Raw genomic sequence first — 18,211 nt, forward strand, 5'->3', positions numbered from 1 at the left:
TGGGCCCGACCTTCTCCTGTCTGAGGCCTTCATGTGTTTGTGAGTGTGGGAGTCTGTGTGAGTGTGTGTGTGTGTGTGTGTGTGTGTGTGTGTGTGTGTGTGTGTGTGTGTATGCGTGCGTGCCTGCGTGTGGGTGTGTGTTTATGCGTGGAAGTATATGTGGGTGCATGTGTTTGTCTGTCTTTACACAGAAGCTGACCCTAAAAGATTTTGAATGGCTCTACACTGGACATAATGTGATGAATGAATACACCATTTTTATGTATCTACAGTTTTACATTCTGATTTTTTTTTATTTTATTAAATCCCCTTCTTCTTTTTAAAGTCATGTTTAATATATTCACACAGACCAACGAATCTGCAATGCGATTACACAGTTCAGGTACCATCATAATTCAAATACTAGATACAAATGTTTCGGGGATATTTCACTTTTTTTTTTTTTTTTTACATGATTTACTTGTTGCTGCTTCTAAATCTCATGTATTGACTGTAGATAGAAAATGTTGTGTATATAAAGAAATAAATACCTCCCAGTATTGTCATTGTGCAAGCCATGATCTGCAGGAAAAATGTATTTTCTTACAGGAAGGAAACTGTGCCATACCTACTGATTTTTTTGTCCTGTTGGATCATTCATGTTTGTCTTCAATTTATTGTTCGAAATGTTTTATTTTGTTCTTTTGAAATAAAGAGTATGTGCAAATGGAGTGGACACTTGTTTTGTCGGTTTTGACTCAAAAGACTAAAACTAGACTCAAAGGTGACATAACTTAGATCACTCAGAAGTAAGTGACTCTTAGGTTAAGCATGACATTAAGTCAAATGGTAGCCTAGTCCGCACTCTTAAGTTTACTCTTAAGTTAACATTATAAAGTACACCAGCTCTGTTTTGACAAGGTTAACCATTTCGTCATTGCCTTAGTCACTTCCCACCTATGGAGGTTCTATGACAAACAATTCATACTATGAAGTTGCATTGTATTTAGTTTAAATGTAAACATCTTGGCAAACATGGTATGAAAACAATAATACATTTCAGGCTTGTGAGGTTTCATGTACGATTTCAATCCACCAGGAAAACATAACAAGATTCCATATAATAGCTTAAAACACCTTAATTAACCAGTGTAATGTATGTTTGAACATATGAAACATTTCCTAGTGTATCAGCCATGTTGTATGAGGACAAATGGTCAAAGGACACAGACCTGGTTTCCTCAGTGTTTGACATTTGCCCAGAGGTAGGTGTCCAGCAGAGCCCCCACAGAGGCTCCAATGGCAGTGGCGATTGCTGCCCTCCGCGGCCCCCCACGGAGTCCTGTCAGGGTCCCAACCAGTGCTCCTATAACCGCTCCCTCAAGCCCGTTTGTTGTCCCCGCATGTTCGATCGGCTGTTGTTGTGGGTGTTGCTCTGTGGCCTTGACTTCCTGAGTAGGCTCCTCAGCTCTCTGAGCCACTGGAAGGTAAGGTTTACAGAGTTCAGATGCTTATTTGAGACAATAATAAACATTGTCTTCACATTTTCAGATGGTTGAGACATTAGTTTAGTTTATATGCCCACAAATGTCCCTGATTAGCCTCTGATTAATGCCTGTGATCTGTCTATACTTACCAGCGGAATCCAACTTCAAATGATCAATAGCAGCTTCAGTCAAATGCATGTTTTCAGTCCTGCTCATGCTTTCAGTTCCAATGTCTGTTTGTCCTCTCTCTGGTCTCCCCTCTGCCTCATTCAGGGGCAGAGTCTTCACTTCCCTCTGCCAGTTCAGTTGCAGATCTTCTGATGGGATGTGCTGCAGGTTATTACTTTTCAGCAGCTCAGTTTCCATATCACTGCAGATATTTTCAAACGTGTTGTATTGGTCACTGTACCGACGTTTGTGATGTCTTGATTCCTTTTCTTCGTTAAGTATGGCTTGCCTCGATGCCATCTGATCCCTTCTCATCAATTGAAGCATTCTATCCTGCTCATCGCATTTCTGGGTCAGTTGCTCTATCTCTTCTTGCAGTTCCTTTTTTTTCTTCTCAGACTCTGTCGAGCTTTTCTTTATCAATTGTTCCTTTTCTTTCGTGAGCCTTTCCCGCTCAGAACAGCTTTGAAGAGTTTCTTGCACTCTTTTGTTCCTCTCATCCTGGAGCTTCTCCAGCTTCTCGTAGTCCCTCTGAAGATCTCTCACCTTCTTCTGAAGTTCCTTTACCTTGGACTGCTGCTTCTTCTTCTTCTGCTCAGCCTTCAAGAGCATTTGAAGTAAGAGCTGGCTGTCATTGATCAGGTCAACTTCCTCAATTTCTTCCACCAGCTCCTTCACCTTACAGTTGCATGTCCTGACAACATTGTCCAGCACGTGGTACCTATTCCCCAATTTTTCCATGAACCACACAAGGGCTGGCCACCTCTCGATGTGCTGCTCCACGGTTGTATCTCCAAGCCGATCACCCCAGGTGAACAGGGCGATGCTCCTTCGCCACACATCTCTGCCCCACAGGTTCAGGTGCTCTTGCAGTAGACACTTATCGGTCTCTGTAAATGTCTCATCACAGCGGATGACCACAAGAAATGCATTTGGTTCCACATCACCGAAATAGGTGCTTTGAGTAATCTGTCGGCTGGCTTCTTTTGATGTATCTATTGAGCAGCCTCGCCCATGCCAACCTGGAGTGTCTACCAATGAGATGTGTCTCCCCATTGCATCCCCCTCCCTCTCTACGCAGCACCTAGTTGGGTGTCCAGATTGAAAAACTTCTTGACCAAGTATGACATTTCCTGCCGTGCTCTTCCCTACCAGTCTGGCACCGACCATCACAACCCTCAGCGCTGTTTGTCGACTTGGACTACCTAGTAAAACAGATATTTACATCTCAAAAGTTAAAAAACAGATGTTCACATCTTTTAAAATTGAGGTGTGCATCTGACATTGAAACTGGATTTGAACACATGCAACTACAGAAAGCATTAGAAGAAAAGAGCTATTAAAAATAACTTCTTACCAGCCTGTAAAAGTTTGTGTGTCTGATATTCTTTTTGCGCTGTTAAGATTCTATCTTTTGCCTTTTCATTAATCAGCATAATCCTCCTCTCAGCCTTCTTCAACATAATGTTGGTACAGAGAAAGTTTTCACCAGTCTGGCACTGGTTGCTTCCCACCATTGCCATCATGCTCTTCAGCAGCTCCATAGCTTGAGTGCCACCATAGTGAGACAGCTGGCTTGTGTTTAGAATGTGGTATCTGTGCCCACACTTTTCAAAAATGCTTTGAAGACACTCACATTCCATATTTTGTATTGGCAACGCTGTTCGTTTTTCCAGACCTGTGAACACAACCATAGAGTATTGCCACACAATGTCACTCAGTAGAATAAGAGCAGCCTCTAGGGGGCGCTCTTTCCCTGGCAGTGAATCCACGGGGACGACAACAAGGAAGACATGAGGCCCTGGTTGACACATTGATGCACTCGTGGCCATCCGGTGCTCAACAAAAGTGGGGTCGTGGACAGCATAGTGAAGCCAGTTCTGTGGTGTGCTCACTACAGTGAGCTGAGTTCCATCTGCGTTGATGCCATGTTTCCTTATACACATATCTGTGTCTCTCTCTGTGTCAAATGCTTCATGGCCGAGTATGGCATTGCCAACTAATCTGTTTTCTAACTGGTTCCATCCCAGGAGAACAATCCTTAGCTCTTTTAGAGGCAAACATTGACCTGTTAAAGATAAATGCATTACAGTCGTGACAGTGAATGCGCTGAGATGTACAGAGAGGAAACAACTAAATGTTTACTCTGACTTTTGCTTTTATCGTCACACTGTCAACAGCACTACTATCAGATACAAGGATATAATTCACCCTGTTTGACAAAACACTAACATAATTGGATTCAATCGTTCATCAAAGACTGTAGGGGTGTTCAAGTGTAGAATATCTACAATGCCAGCTAAAACAGCATACTGAAAGCAATAATACTGATAATATAAAGCATAATATAAAGGACTTATTGAAACAGTATACTAACCATCTTTATCAGCATCCAAAGCCATTCCCCACCTTTTGCAATTAAATAAACAAGTCAACAGATTCCATATCTGAATTAGTTCTTTGGTTGATATTCATTTCCACAACTTGCCACGTTGGATTTACATTCCCTGTATCATTATCATGGCAGCCATGGAGTACAAAGTACACAGATAACCCACCTGCTCAGTCTTAAAGAGACATCCTGAGAAAACTCAGCATTACTAGGGCTTTCTCCTTTACTCTAAGATGCACAATCCAAGCATGCATGCATGGAAGCATTCGGCACCTAAGTGCACTTACTCATTACATGTCAGATCACTGTATATCATAGTAATTTTATTATCTTTATGTGTTTACTTCCACTTCCACAAGAGGGCTAAACTTGGTAGTGAGCAGGCTGTGGGGTGCTTTGAAATTCTGCGTCCAGTAGCCTATCCATGCTTCAACTGTAACCTGTCAGTAAACAAACGCAAAATGACATTCATGGCAAGTGCACCAATAACTAAAACGTACAGGTTAAAATGCCAGAGGCTTCTTTACAGACTTTCCAAACCCCTAAGTGTCAGTGTGTGTTGAGGGGGTTAACCCACCAATAAGCCACCCGAGAAGAAGAACCTCTTTCGTTTCCATAGTGACCAATCAGTTGTTTTTAATTTGATCAACTAGCTAGCCATATCAACCTTGCTAACTCTATTCATAGGCTCAGCCCTGCTAACGCCCTCCTTCCAGCGAAAGCGCAACTTACCAGTTAGGACAACAAAGTTGAAAAAAACAACAACTTTGTCTTGTCTTTATTCTGAATGCAGGTAAGAAATGCTAGTTAGCTTGCTATGTATCATGATGCCATTGCTAACGATAACATAGTTGTCGTTAGCATCCGCAGATGTTATGCTTGGTATCTACATCATACATCTAACTATCCAGACAAAAACTTGGCTAACGTTAAGTTAGGTGTTGATGATTTAAAATAAACTATCATTAATAACTTAACAAAATGATTAGCCCAGTAATATATCGATACAACGTTATTGGGTAACGTTGCCCTATGTTCATTGAAGTTAGCCTGCTAGGTAACATCACAACCTACTGATGCTAGCTAACGTTACATATGCTAGCTAGGTATAATTGGCTAGGTTAATGCTTCGTAACCCTAGCAATCCCGTGAGAAAAGTGTGTAATCAGCTTGTCGTCGCTTGCTGTTTGCTCTTGTGGACTTCTGCTTGGCAACTGCAATCAGTTTGTAAGCCATGGCGAACTAGGATAGCCAACCATCGTTAACTGAAAACATATGGCAACCAACAAACATCCATCGCTACGATAACTAGGTATGTTGGCTAGTTAATCGAATTCAATTTGAACTCTGCTTTAACTGCACAACCGATACAAAGCGACGTGGTTAAAGCAAAACAGCTACTATTAACGTTAGACACACACACACATATACATAGGTCCTTATGGGCAGCTTATTCAATGGGCCTTGAGAAATCGTCACTTTTACTATGTCTTGCAGGTACTTGTGTCCAGAGGTTGAAATACTGGTGCGGCTTTACATCGGGCCAGGATGTCAAACGACCTGGTGGGCGTGTGGGAGGTTGCTCTGAGTGATGGAGTCCACAGGATCGAGTTTGAGCATGGCACAACCACTGGGAAGCGGGTAGTCTGCATTGATGGGAAGGTAAATATTTATCAACCCCAAAGTGTACCTGCTTCCCCCGGGCGATATCAAAGAGTGAAAAAGTCTATTCCATTTGTTGATAATGCTACATTTATTCATAGACCCAAAGTATGCTGACTAATTATGTGAACCTAGTGTGCCTATTTAAATACATACATAGAGAGCTGTGTACTTGAGCACATTCGAATCATATTTGTGAGGGTAGTAAAATGTTCATACCTTTACCCTCTTTGGTTGTGTTTGTGCGTTCTACAGGAAGTTCTGCGACGGGACTGGATGTTCAAACTGGTTGGCAAGGAGACATTTTATGTAGGGAACTCAGAGACTAAGGCCACCATAAATATTGATGCGGTGAGCGGTTTTGCCTACGAGTACACGCTCGAGATTAATGGAAAGAGCTTGAAGAAGTACATGGAGAATCGTTCAAAGATGACCAGCACCTGGTTACTCAACCTGGATGGTACAGACTGCAGGGTTGTCCTGGGTAAGACTTTTAACCTTTTCATAAAGTACTCAAAAGAGTGAGCACAGCGCAGTACAAACAAAAACAAAAGCGACGTGTTTGTGGCCAAAATGGAAACGGAGCTAAGCTTGGCTCTGGGTGATAACGGGTTCACTGGCAGCCTGTAGTGACATGCTTAAGCATTGAGCCTGTCAGCAAATTGAAAGGCCTCTGATCTCTTAACCTGCTTACAGCTCACCATCTGCATGCAGTCAGCACCTGTCAGGCACCTTGACTTATTGACCTCACATCATATTGCCTTCTGTAAGGCCACTGAAAATAAAACTAAGGTTCTTGGAGCCACAGCTGATTCAGTCACATCCAGCTGTACATGCTGGCTAGAAAGAATAAGGCAATTATCTGATGAATACAGAATTACATGATACTCGTCAGCATGGCTTTGATGAAGACAACACATTTCACAGGTACCCCTCCCAGGGACCACAGGAACATGAATCTAAAAAATATATTGAAATTGCATATTTGCTAAAACTGGGTGGCTTAGTGGCTGTTTCTGGTGAGGAAAGCATTTATCTTTTTATGTAGCCACCATGTTGCACACCTTTGTCCTCATTGGCTGATTGCAGACATGCCTTATCTTATAGACAGGCATTAAATAGCCACCCTCCCAGACACCACAGGAACATGAATCTCTAAACCTTTTTGATATTGGTTGTTTGTTTATAGGATTGCATTTTTTACTGGGTGCCCCAGTGCCATTAGCCTATATGGTACAGAAGGAATTCTATTTTAACTTTCTGTATCCAACATGGGACTTCCCACACCTTTGTACTCTGTGATTGATTGTAGACATCTTCAACTGTGCACCTGCGCATTGTAACGTTTAACACTCACATGCTTTTTCACTACTATCAACTTTTTATATCACAGGTTTAGCAGGTCTGCACCTTATGATTCATAGTCAATTACTTGGGGGATTGACCGTAGTCCACACTGTTACGTCAATATACTTGTTTTTTTTTTTTTATTGAGAATTACACACGTGTAAGAGTATTTGTACTCTTGCGTGTTAGTTTAGGAATGGAAAACGCCAGTACAAAGTTGTTGTAACAAGATAGAGTTTTATATGGTAAATTGTGGCACAAATACAGTTATGTTTAACAGATCAATTTAATCGTGTCAACACAACCAGAGATCTCTAGACTCTGATGAGTCCAAGAGAGAAACAGTTCTTATAGTCCATTTCTCACTGATGTCATTTCGTGGGCCAGGTGGTCATGGGACCTGTGACATGTTTCATCTCCTACGCCCTGTTCTCAGCAATAAAGACATTAATTATGTGTAATTGTGTGTCATGGAAAAGTTGAACATGTCTTATCTCCAGAGGCCAACCTATAACTTACAATGTAGCATACAGTGTTTCCCCTAGGTTTACAGCTTAGGGGGGGGGGGAGGGGGACGGCGGCAGGGGCGGGGCGCGATGCACCGCGGCGGCGGACGCGCCGCGGCGGCGGACACGGACACAAACACTTAAATAAATTATGATTATGTGTTTCTTTGAATGACAGCAGTCAATAAGTATAATTTTACATGTTTTATGGTAAAGGTAACCTTAAATGACTTATTTTGTGATCTGGCGCTATATTTATAAAAAAAAAAAAAAAAAAAATTTTTTTTTTTTTTTTTTTTTTTTTACTTGACCTTCCAGGGGGGGCGGGCGGGGCCGTTGGGGGGGCGGGCCGCCAACCTAATATCATTGTAGGGGAAACACTGAGCATAGCTCACATTCCATTTGACCAGTTGTGGCAAAGGCTGTAACTGCCTGTTCTTTCTAAGCTCTGTCCACAGAGAGACAATTGTACCTGTATGGCACAATAAACTATAGTGAACTGAATTTATCTTACACACGTATTGCAAAAATAATGTGGAAACCAAACCATACACTGCTCTATCAATCAAACACCCACTGAAGAAGGGTCTTTATGCCAGGCATGACAGTCAAGACACTGCTCTTCCTCTTATAACTGTTGACTTGTTATATTCAGTATGGTATTGCTCATTAGACACCGTGTGGCATTCAATGGGACAAATGGTAGCACAGGAAGAGATGGGATGAATTCAATTTTGATGCAGTGATTTCCAGATAAGTTGACCAATTTTAGACCTTCTTGATTTTTAACTGTCGGGATCTTCTTAACACTTCACAGAGAAAGATACCATGGACATCTGGAGTAATGGACAAATGATGGAAACAGCTGTAAGTATCAGCCCATACCTACGAACACACACACACACACACACACACACACACACACACACACACACACACACACAAACTCACACTATGGTAAATAAAAAACATCAACCAGATGCTTGTTTCCTGTGAAGCCTTGCACAATATCCCACACAGCCTCTCTCTGTCTCTGCCCTCTCTCTCCCTCACACAGGGTGAGTTTGTGGAAGATGGCACAGAGACACATTTTACCCTGGCCGACCATGACTGTTGCATCAAGGCTGTCAGCAGTGGGAAAAGAAGAGATGGCATCATCCACACGCTTTTAGTGGATGGCAACGAAGTGGCCGAGTGCACTGACTAAACGGCATGTGTGACGAGAGAGAGGGAGGGACAGACAGACGGACAGAGAATTTATACAGGTTTTGAATGAGAGTGCGAGATAGAGAGAGAGAGAGAGAGAGAGAAAGAGCATTGGCTGTTCATGACAACGGTTATTCTTACTAGCAACAAGTTTTACAGGTCCATCATATCAAGGTCTCCAGAAACACAAATACCACAAACAGGAATATAGGCTCAGCGATATTATGTGCAGTCCTAATCACCAGCATGAATCACAATTACACTGGTCTGATTATAGGCAGCCTTGTATGAGCAGTCATCTTAGTTGGTTGTGAAGACAGAGTAAGGCAATAACAGCAGCAACACTTTAGTAAAAGTAGTTTTTAGGAAGTGCCCTTGCTGTCACTGGGTTTTTTTGTGACACTCACACAGCCCGAGGTTTCAGTGTTTACTAGTTAAAACTTCAACGATGTGCCAGTCTTGCCCTTTCATCTATTCAGTTATACAGTGGTATTTTATACACCAGTAGTATCTTCGAATAGTGTGAGTAGACTGGAGATGAGTAATGAAGTTTCTTTTCTTCTTCACCCTCCCTTGATGCTGACTTTGTGTCATATAAAGTGGCTGACCTTTCTCATTTTGAGATCCTGTAACAGTGGAGTACAGGCATTTTATAATGGAGAGATATGTGACATTCCCACTGCACTACTTGTGAGTTTAGCTGCACACATGCACACAAAAACATATAGAGCATCTGATTCACAGTGCAGCTACAAAGCCATAGTCCTTGACAGTGTTACACCAAATACTTGGTTTATCGTCGTACAAACATGGACCATTTTGACTGATTTATTTTTTGGCAGGGTCTCTGATTAAAACACTACTGTCAGCCAACAAAATATGAAACTAACCTTTCTGACCAAGTTTCGTGCTTGTAAAACAGTTATCATGAATTTTTTTTGACTTGTTGGCTCAGCAGTCGAAAACATTGTGAATTTTGCACGTTGGGATCACAGTAGGAGTATTTAATTGTTAACCTAGTCAGAGGTGTTCATGTTACTGTGTGAAAATAATCTAGAAACAAACCAGCCAACAAATTTCTTTCTTTTTTTGTCATTTTACTGTGATTATGAAACACATAGATGGTTATTTTTTGTAATTTACCCAGAGATATTGATATATTGAAGCTGATGTTGTATATTGTGGCCTGGTGGTTAACTACCAGGCATTGGGTTGTTTGGTAATGGAGTAGACATTGTTGTATTGTCTTAAGGCCCTAAAATAGGATTTGTTTATTTTATATCAAATGATTGTTATATGTATTATTATCTAATACTTATTGATACAAAGATGTGTGCTACAATCAGTGTACGGCTGTAAATGTATTGTATGATAAAACATTTGATTTGTTTGTTTTCAGATTTGTATCAGATTACTCATTCTCTTGGGAAATGATAATCAATCGAAACAATATTAATGATAAGCATTATTACAGAATTAGTGTACTGAATTCAGACCCACACATCAACAGAAATGTACACCTTTGTCCCTATGGTAATACTTCCCATAATCCTTTGCAAACACATAGATCTTCATCATAGTAAAGGCACTATTTTCAGCCACTTAGCATAATACTGCTTAACAAAATGTGCAGTATAAAATACATATTACATTTGATTGTTTATATTTATTATTATCCAATACTTTTTGTTACAAAGATGTGTCCAACAATCAGTGTACAACTGTAAATGTATTTTATAATAAAATATTTGATTTGTTTGCATTCAGTTTTATATCAGATTACTCCTTAAAACCCAACACTCCCTTTCAGATTATTTTATGCTCTTGGGTCATGAAACAGATTAAACAAATAATCAATCAAAACGATATTAATGATTAGCTTTATTACAGGTTTAGTGTACTGAATTCACAACGACACATCAACAGAATTTGACACCCTTGTCTCTACAATAATACTTCCCATAACCTTTTGCAAACAAACAGCTCTTCTGAGTTTCAGCAGTTTGGCATTCTACTGCTTACCAAAATGTGCAGTATAAAATACAATACCTGCACGGATACACATTCCAGGAACACCAGACTGTTACAAGGGAAAAGAAAATGGTCACAGTGGTATATGAGAAGAAAAGCAGTCATTTCAAATGTATACAGCCCCATATTGTAAGTATTTGTAATGTAAATAGAAAAAGGAACAAATGTAATTCAGGCATTCATCTTCATTAATGTATATGCTCAGCATTCATCATGTGGTCAAGATAATACCAGAGACCTCACTATGAGATGATATCTCATACTCTGGGCCATCATGCTTTTGTTTTTTTGCAGGTGTAAATGGACAGTGGCAGGGCCTGGTGGCCATTAAAGATCACAATCGTATCTGTGCCTCCTTTTACACTGTCATAATGAATCAGGGGGTCACTGGTTGGTGGTGGAACGATTAAATCTGGTGATCCTTGGGTGTCTCTGCCAGTGAGAACTTCAGCTTCAATTATGTACACAAACTCCTCTTCCTCCATTCCTTTCCACATACTCATGGCTGATCTGACACTGCCACTGAAGTAGATCCCCTGCCCATATCCTTGCTCTGAGGGGAACAAGAGACACAATGACATCCATGAAAAGTAGAACATTAATCAGCCCTGACTTCAGTGCAATGTGCTGTAAAACTGTGCAGTCTAATTCTAATTAAATTGGAGAATGCTCCTCTACAACAAAATGGATACTTTTGTGTCAAGTAGAATCCTGATCTCAGGCCAGCTTTGAGAAGGTAAACAATGCCAGTGTAGATTCTGACAGACTGGAAAATCCTGTGTCCTAGCTGTGAGTGTGATCATGTGCTAAGCCAACTGTCAGCGTCTTTCAGCATTACTTCAGAATCTATTATTGAAGGATTAAGATGGGGCATTTACCGTCGGGTGGGGCATACTCTCTCTGAAAGCCCACCCAGCTGACCAGCTGGCAAAACTGTGCTGGCACACGCTGGTAATGGACGCTCTGTCCACCCGAGATACGTTTTCTGTTCAACTCAAAGAGCTGCTTCAGGGCCTGGTTCTCAACTGTTTCCTCCTGACAAAACACCAAAACCACATTCCATTAGTGCTACAGCATTAAATCAAACTGCATTCATAATCACTCATGTATAAAATATGTAATATATTGTGTACACAGTAAATGCAGTGTGAACTTTTCACACGTTATAATTTGACCTCTTTACAGCTTCATATCTACCAAGACCAATAAACAGTTTTTACTCACCCGAACAACATGAAGTCCAGCATCTCCAAACTTATTCTGATACCTACTATGGTCCTTAAGCTTTCGCTCAAAGTATGATTTTGTAGATGATCGTGTTCCAGCAAAGTAGTGCTTGAAAAAGCCTACAAACAAGAGGTGAAGTACACCAGACTGTCAAGCAAAAGCAAGTATTAATCTGCTATATATTATATTTTAATGTTATATATTATTATTATTATTATTATTATTAAAATGCAAATATTATAAAATATATTAATAGTGGCACGGGACGCAAACATGACTTACAAATTCTTTCAATTTTGTATCTCCCTGCTGGTTGCTTGGTGTGTACCTCGTTAAATGTGAAGTCGACCCTGATGTCAGAATCAATGACTTTACTCTCACTGCCTGCAAGATAGGCCTTTTCCAGGGCAGCATTGATTTCTGGGGTTTCCAGCTGGGAGCAATCCTTGCATCTCCAGCGCACAAGTGAATACAGCATGGCAGCTTCCTCAGCTTGCGCATAAGCCTCCTGTACCTTGCAACACATAGCTTCCACCTCCAGCACTGCAGATGCCACACCTGAAGGGGACCCCGTGATTTTGATGCCAGCCTGGCCATCGTTGAAGAACACCTGCAACCCCACCTTGAATTTGTCTAGAAGGGAAGGCAGCTCCTCATGTTCTTGCAGGCCAAAATGTAGGACATGATTATTTCTGATGATGTAGTTAGTAGAGACTCTCGCTATGTTCAAAATGTCTTTTATCCATCTCTTGGCAGCCTGCTGTGCCTCAGGAAAACGAGCCCCGAGCTCAATACAAGGAGTGGATGTGTTGTACTCTTTCTCATATGTTGAAGATTCTGAAGATATGTTGAAGATTGAGGGAAAGCTTTTAGAGTTTTGTAAAACAGCAGACAAGGTCTGATATACCTGCAATGTCTTTAATTACTTTGGTTTTATTACTGGGGTCCTACACATTTCAAAAGATAGTATTCAATTATTCCTGGTAATACTGATTTGTTTACTTCAAGGGTTCACTAATCCATCACAATTAGGAGTCCTTAGTATAAATATGACTGCTTTGCATACCATTTTGTCCTGTGTAGGAAGTGCTGGCATAAAGACTTGGCTGCTGCAGAGATGCATGTTGTTCTGCAAACGCCTACAATAGAAATGCATCACTGGTTGAGATAGAGGACCCTGCTAGTTTAAAATAAGATGTGTTGTCCAGGGTTATAATGGTTGATCACAGCTTCCACTTTATTTTGATAAAAGAAAAACTAAACAGCAGTATTACAAACAAATTCCAGACCTGTGTGACCTACAAAAAACAACTACAAGGATAATACAAATAAGTACCTGGAATGTCTCCTCTTCTGAAGGGTATATTACAAAGTGTACTTCCATGCAGTTTCCCTTGTATGAACTGGAAAAGTCTTTAACTGCTTTTGTCATGATTTGGGCCGCCTCACTTTTACTGAACCCCAACCCACCACATCCAATGGCAGGAAAGGCAATTGAGAAACAGTTGTCTTTCACTGCCATGCGCAAGCACTCTGAGACAACATCAGCAAGCGCCTGTTATAGGGAATACATTCAAAATGAGTAATGAGGAAGTTACAGCAAAATACATCTTTACAACACATCAGGCCAATTCTATAATAGAACAACATTGATTTTAGAATGATAATGCAGAATCATTGGAACATACAGCTAGTTGCAGCACGTTTAGCCTCAATTAACACCCATAATTAAAACGAATGTCTGAGGACAGCCTCAATTAACACCCATAATTAAAACGAATGTCTGAGGACAGTAGATTGAATATGTTTTAGTATTAGTAAAATGATATGACACTGAGTAAGATTCCAGCAGAAGATTATACTGTATATCACACACCTGTTCAACCTTGATCCCTGATGTCCTGTGTGCACAAAGTACATGATACACAAACTTTGAAGTCAGGTCGTATCCTTTAGTTCTCAGTACATCACCCAACTTGCATTTCCCACTGTATGTCCAAACTTCATTCTGAAGTTTACTGCCAGCTTTCTTTAGGATGGCGTTGGATACTGCCCCATATGACAAACTCAGATCAGGAGTGATGGTGTTCACAGTGACAAATGTCTGGCCAGAAGAAAAAAATTATATTTAGCCACAATATATTATATTGAAATTGGTGAGCAAGAAGCTAAATTTCACACACAGAGAAGTAATACTCAAATGAATTTGTAATCAGTAAAATTAAAAACTCAGTTTATCTTCAAACAAATTCCTTATGATAGTATCTGAGAAATAGAAGATCATTTATTTCAATGTAATCCACAGTCAAAGCTATACAATGTTAATTATATAGCTTCCTGTGGATTCTTTAAGAACCCAAATGGTCACAGCTCCCAGATGCCCTGATCACTGTGAGAAGTGATAACACTTCAGGACAGGAACTCCCCATTTAAATATAGAGTTCCTAGCCCTCCTGTCTCTTAGGCAAATATTAGCATTCTGGTAACCACCCACTCCAACATGTTGTATAGGTTAAATACAGGAGACCTCTCTTCAGTTAGTTAGTGAAAAAACAACCTAGGTGAAACTATATCTTGTAGTGCAGCCTGGTCTTGTCTCTCCCTCCTCTGGTGATCATCATTGTAAGATTAAACCTGAATCTTGACATTCCATATTCACTTGACTGAGTCTCCGTTGATTAGGATCAATTCTTATCCTTTTAAATGGAGGTTCCACCGAGATTAATGCCAGGTAATGATGTGGCCTGGGAAAGGCATCTTATACAATGTGAGAATATAACTCAGGCAATTTTAGGCAGAGGATATCAGTCATTCACTTTTACTTACCTTTTGCTTTTCAATGTATCCTTTCTTGGTGTGCAGTGTCACTTGGCTCAGTTTCACAGGAGAAAGATGTGCACTCCCTGATGCCCCTACTGCCCCAGAGTAGGTCTTAGGAGTCGGAGCAGGAGTGCCAAGGAACTCTTTACAGGCTCTCACCATCTCAGACACAGAAGGATCATCATGGTTTACCAAATGGACTTCCGATATCTTATTTCTTGCATAGCTATCGTCATATTTTTTCAGTCTACTCACAATGATATCAGCACAGCGTTTCAAAGGGAAATTAAAAATGCCAGAACTAAGAGCTGGAATAGCAACTGACTTCAGATTTTCTTCCTCCGCTTTTTTAAGGATGCTGTCAATGGCTTTTGCCAACAATTTGGAAGCATCATCAATTCCCAAGGAAGTGGCATTAGGGCTCACTCGAGGACCTACAGCATGGATGATCTTCTTGCATGGTAGCCTTCCAGCTGACGTGACTACAGCTTCTCCTGTCGACACCTTCATATTCTTATGTTTTGTAATCTTGTCACTCTCTTGCTGAATAAGTTGACCACCAGCTTGGACAAGGGCGGCAGCAAGACCTCCACAATGATTGAGATCTTCATTGGCAGCATTCACTACAGCATCCACTTTATGGGTTGTGAGGTCATCTTTCCACACCTCTACCCTGAGGCCCTTGGGAAGACGAATGGAGTACCTCTCCACTGGGATGACTTTCAACTTACTATCAGTGCTGATGTCCAAGGAGGTTGCATCCATTCCATGCAATATAGTAGTGCAGCCAAATTTCCTGTACACAGCTGTGTTCAAGGCTGGCCCACACTGTGCCACAACTTGGGCCTCCTGTTTTTGTAGGAAAATCATCTCCATGGTGAAGAAACACTTGCTAGATAATAACCTGAAACAAATATAATCGCAAACATACAATATATTGACAAACATGCACATGTCAGAACATATACAGGCACACACTCAGTCACACATCTGCCTTTCCATCCTCACCAACTATATTAGTTATATTCTTAAGTTCATGCTGAGGGGATATTTTCAAGTTAGGTTAACTCAGAGTAAGTGGCAAACGTCCTCCTTGTTTTCCTAGGAGAATGAATGGCTCTTAAATGGCTCTTCGATGTTTCCCACTTACAACTGAGTTCATATACCCCATTAAATCAATGTGCTTAAAGATCAGTGGCCTCATTTATAAACGCTACTTCAGGCACAAAAGAACGCGTGCACCACTTTCTATGCAAACTTTGGGATTCATAAAATACAAACTTTAGGCGAGAATGTGCGGACCGCCACGGACACTGTGACCCATGCCTACGCAAATCAACAGGAGATATTAGAAACTACGACTCTGATAGTCCAGGCAAAATAGCCCATTTTGGAGCCAAAAATAGAATAAATTGTAAAAGATTTTTTTTTCATTTCTATGTGGTTTCCAGAACAACATACTAAAAGTCCTTAGAAATCCTAGTTGAGGAAATATGATTAAATCTCATCAATCTGAGTTGTGTGCTAATAATGCATGGCAAATATACACCTAAAAAAAAAATGTTTTTCCTTTACTCCTACCACAATAAAACTTTACATAGTGCAAGTATACATAAAAAGTAACTTTTTTTGTATTACAAGTTTCTTTTGATATTAATTTGAATATGCACATCGAGCGTCACACTTATTGAATATGTCCTGATTGCATAGGCAAAAACACCATAACCCTGGCAGGTACTACCAAGCCAGGCAGTTTCCAGGTTAGAGGCCAGTCTAAAAGCAACATTGCCATCTCCCATTGGCAGTAGGATGATTGGATGAAGATTAGGCCAATTTATTTGTCATTCATATGAATGGTGTCTCTGCCTATGGACATATTCAATAAGTGTGGAGCTCATGTGCATATTCAAATTCATTTTCATGGGTACTTTCATTTTGTGAAGTTTCATTTTGATAGGAGTAAGAAAAAAAATGTTTTACCATGCATGTATTATTAGCACACATCTCAGGTTGATGAGAATTAAACATATTTCCTCAACTAGGATTTCTTAGGACTTTTAGTATGTTGTTCTGGACACCTTATATAAATGATCTATGCTGAATTGACAATTGACAATTAGTGATTCACAATTAGCAATTAGTCTGTCGTAAAACGCTATTTTGCCTGGACTATGACGGCAGAAGAATGAAACTCGAGAAGCGCCTTGGAATTGATACCATTGTGTAAAATAAAGCGAAATATTACCTCTCACGTACACTATATAAAGAGCGCACACAAACGTGATCTGGGATAATGAATGAAGACAGAGATCTCTGAACCCCTCAAATATATTGAACATATTGGATCTGTAATTATTAAACAATACCTGCATTATAACATTTATTTGCATACATAATACGGTGAACAGTAGGAAAAATTGCGTTAAGCTGATGACGGTTCCCATTCTTCAGTCGGGCAGTGCTGTTTCAAATATCATTATCACATGTTCGTGGGTGAGTATAATATGCTTAAGGACGCACAATGGCTGATTTGGCACTGTGGGAAGTTTTAGCCAATGGAAGAATTCGGAGCAAATTTTCAGAGAAGGATTACCAAGAGCTACCTTGGATCTCTGTTGCGGGACAGCTTTACAGAGAAGCACCCACAGAAACCAAGCCGTGCCTGTCCCATTTGAAGTCCTGACAAACCTAGGGATAGACACAGGGAATTTCTGACAGGTCAGGGATCTCTGTCTCAGCCAACTTTTAGCCGCGTTTTGCCAGACATGTTAGGAGGTCTAATTGTATTGACGCACCTTGTGAGAACACAATAAACACATATTGACTTTCAATGTCTCTTATGTTACACAAAACATTTCTTATTTCTCTTAACTCCGTCGTTTTATTCATGCAGTGCAGAGTTTGTATGAATGTTAGGGGCGTTGCACTGACTCTTTAATTTAATGGGCGTTAAGGGTGGGACAAGACGCTCGCTCACGTTCGTCACAACTGGCGAGTTTGTTATGTTCGTTTATCAACGGACTGTGTTAATAATCAGAATATTTTTGAGCACTTACCGTGCTTCGTCCGTACGCCACTTTTTGAGGTGAAGCCTTCGCACAGTTTTATAAACGAGGCCCCAGACCTCTACATCGTGCACCAATTCCACAACTTTGTTGTTTAGTAGGGAAATGCTATTTGATCTTCGGACGGCATAGCAACATGTAGAACATTTACCAGATACGAGCGTGTTTGCATCAGCCATGCAGTAACAAAAGAGTGACACAAAACAAACAAACAACATCTTACCTTTCAGCGTAAAGGTTTTCACTGGTGAGCACTGAAGAACTTGATCTGTCTGGACTTTCCTAAAATCGAAAGCGAAAATGTTTCCAACTATGAACTGG

The 18,211-nt window shown here is 40.5% G+C and overlaps 2 protein-coding genes across 4 annotated transcripts; one reads left to right on the forward strand and one right to left on the reverse strand.

Moving 5' to 3' along the window:
• Nucleotides 1–5,574: 5,574 nt before the first annotated feature.
• faima (Fas apoptotic inhibitory molecule a) lies at nucleotides 5,575–8,748 on the forward strand (the record flags this gene model as incomplete). The annotated part of the gene is made up of 4 exons (XM_080838418.1): nucleotides 5,575–5,688; nucleotides 5,944–6,172; nucleotides 8,359–8,408; nucleotides 8,599–8,748. 4 exons carry the CDS (start codon nucleotides 5,575–5,577, stop codon nucleotides 8,746–8,748), a joined length of 543 nt encoding a protein of 180 aa, XP_080694544.1.
• Nucleotides 8,749–10,685: 1,937 nt separating this feature from the next.
• On the reverse strand, nucleotides 10,686–18,165 carry parp9 (poly(ADP-ribose) polymerase family member 9). 3 transcript variants are annotated; one of them, XM_080838881.1, is made up of 9 exons: nucleotides 18,114–18,165; nucleotides 14,832–15,729; nucleotides 13,882–14,109; nucleotides 13,342–13,560; nucleotides 13,072–13,144; nucleotides 12,288–12,842; nucleotides 12,003–12,124; nucleotides 11,657–11,813; nucleotides 10,686–11,331 (listed from the first exon to the last, which is right to left on the reverse strand). In XM_080838881.1, the coding sequence occupies exons 2-9, from the start codon at nucleotides 15,699–15,701 to the stop codon at nucleotides 11,051–11,053; spliced, it is 2,505 nt and encodes an 834-aa protein (XP_080695007.1). In that variant the 5' UTR covers nucleotides 15,702–15,729; nucleotides 18,114–18,165; the 3' UTR covers nucleotides 10,686–11,050. The 3 variants fall into 3 exon arrangements, with proteins under 3 accessions (XP_080695007.1, XP_080695006.1, XP_080695008.1); XM_080838880.1 differs by lacking the exon at nucleotides 18,114–18,165 and having other exon boundaries at nucleotides 14,832–15,982; XM_080838882.1 differs by lacking the exons at nucleotides 10,686–11,331; nucleotides 18,114–18,165 and having other exon boundaries at nucleotides 11,663–11,813; nucleotides 12,334–12,842; nucleotides 14,832–15,982.
• Nucleotides 18,166–18,211: the final 46 nt, after the last annotated feature.

The sequence above is a fragment of the Sprattus sprattus genome, assembly GCF_963457725.1.
Source record: "Sprattus sprattus genome assembly, chromosome: 5".
NCBI lineage: Eukaryota > Metazoa > Chordata > Actinopteri > Clupeiformes > Clupeidae > Sprattus > Sprattus sprattus.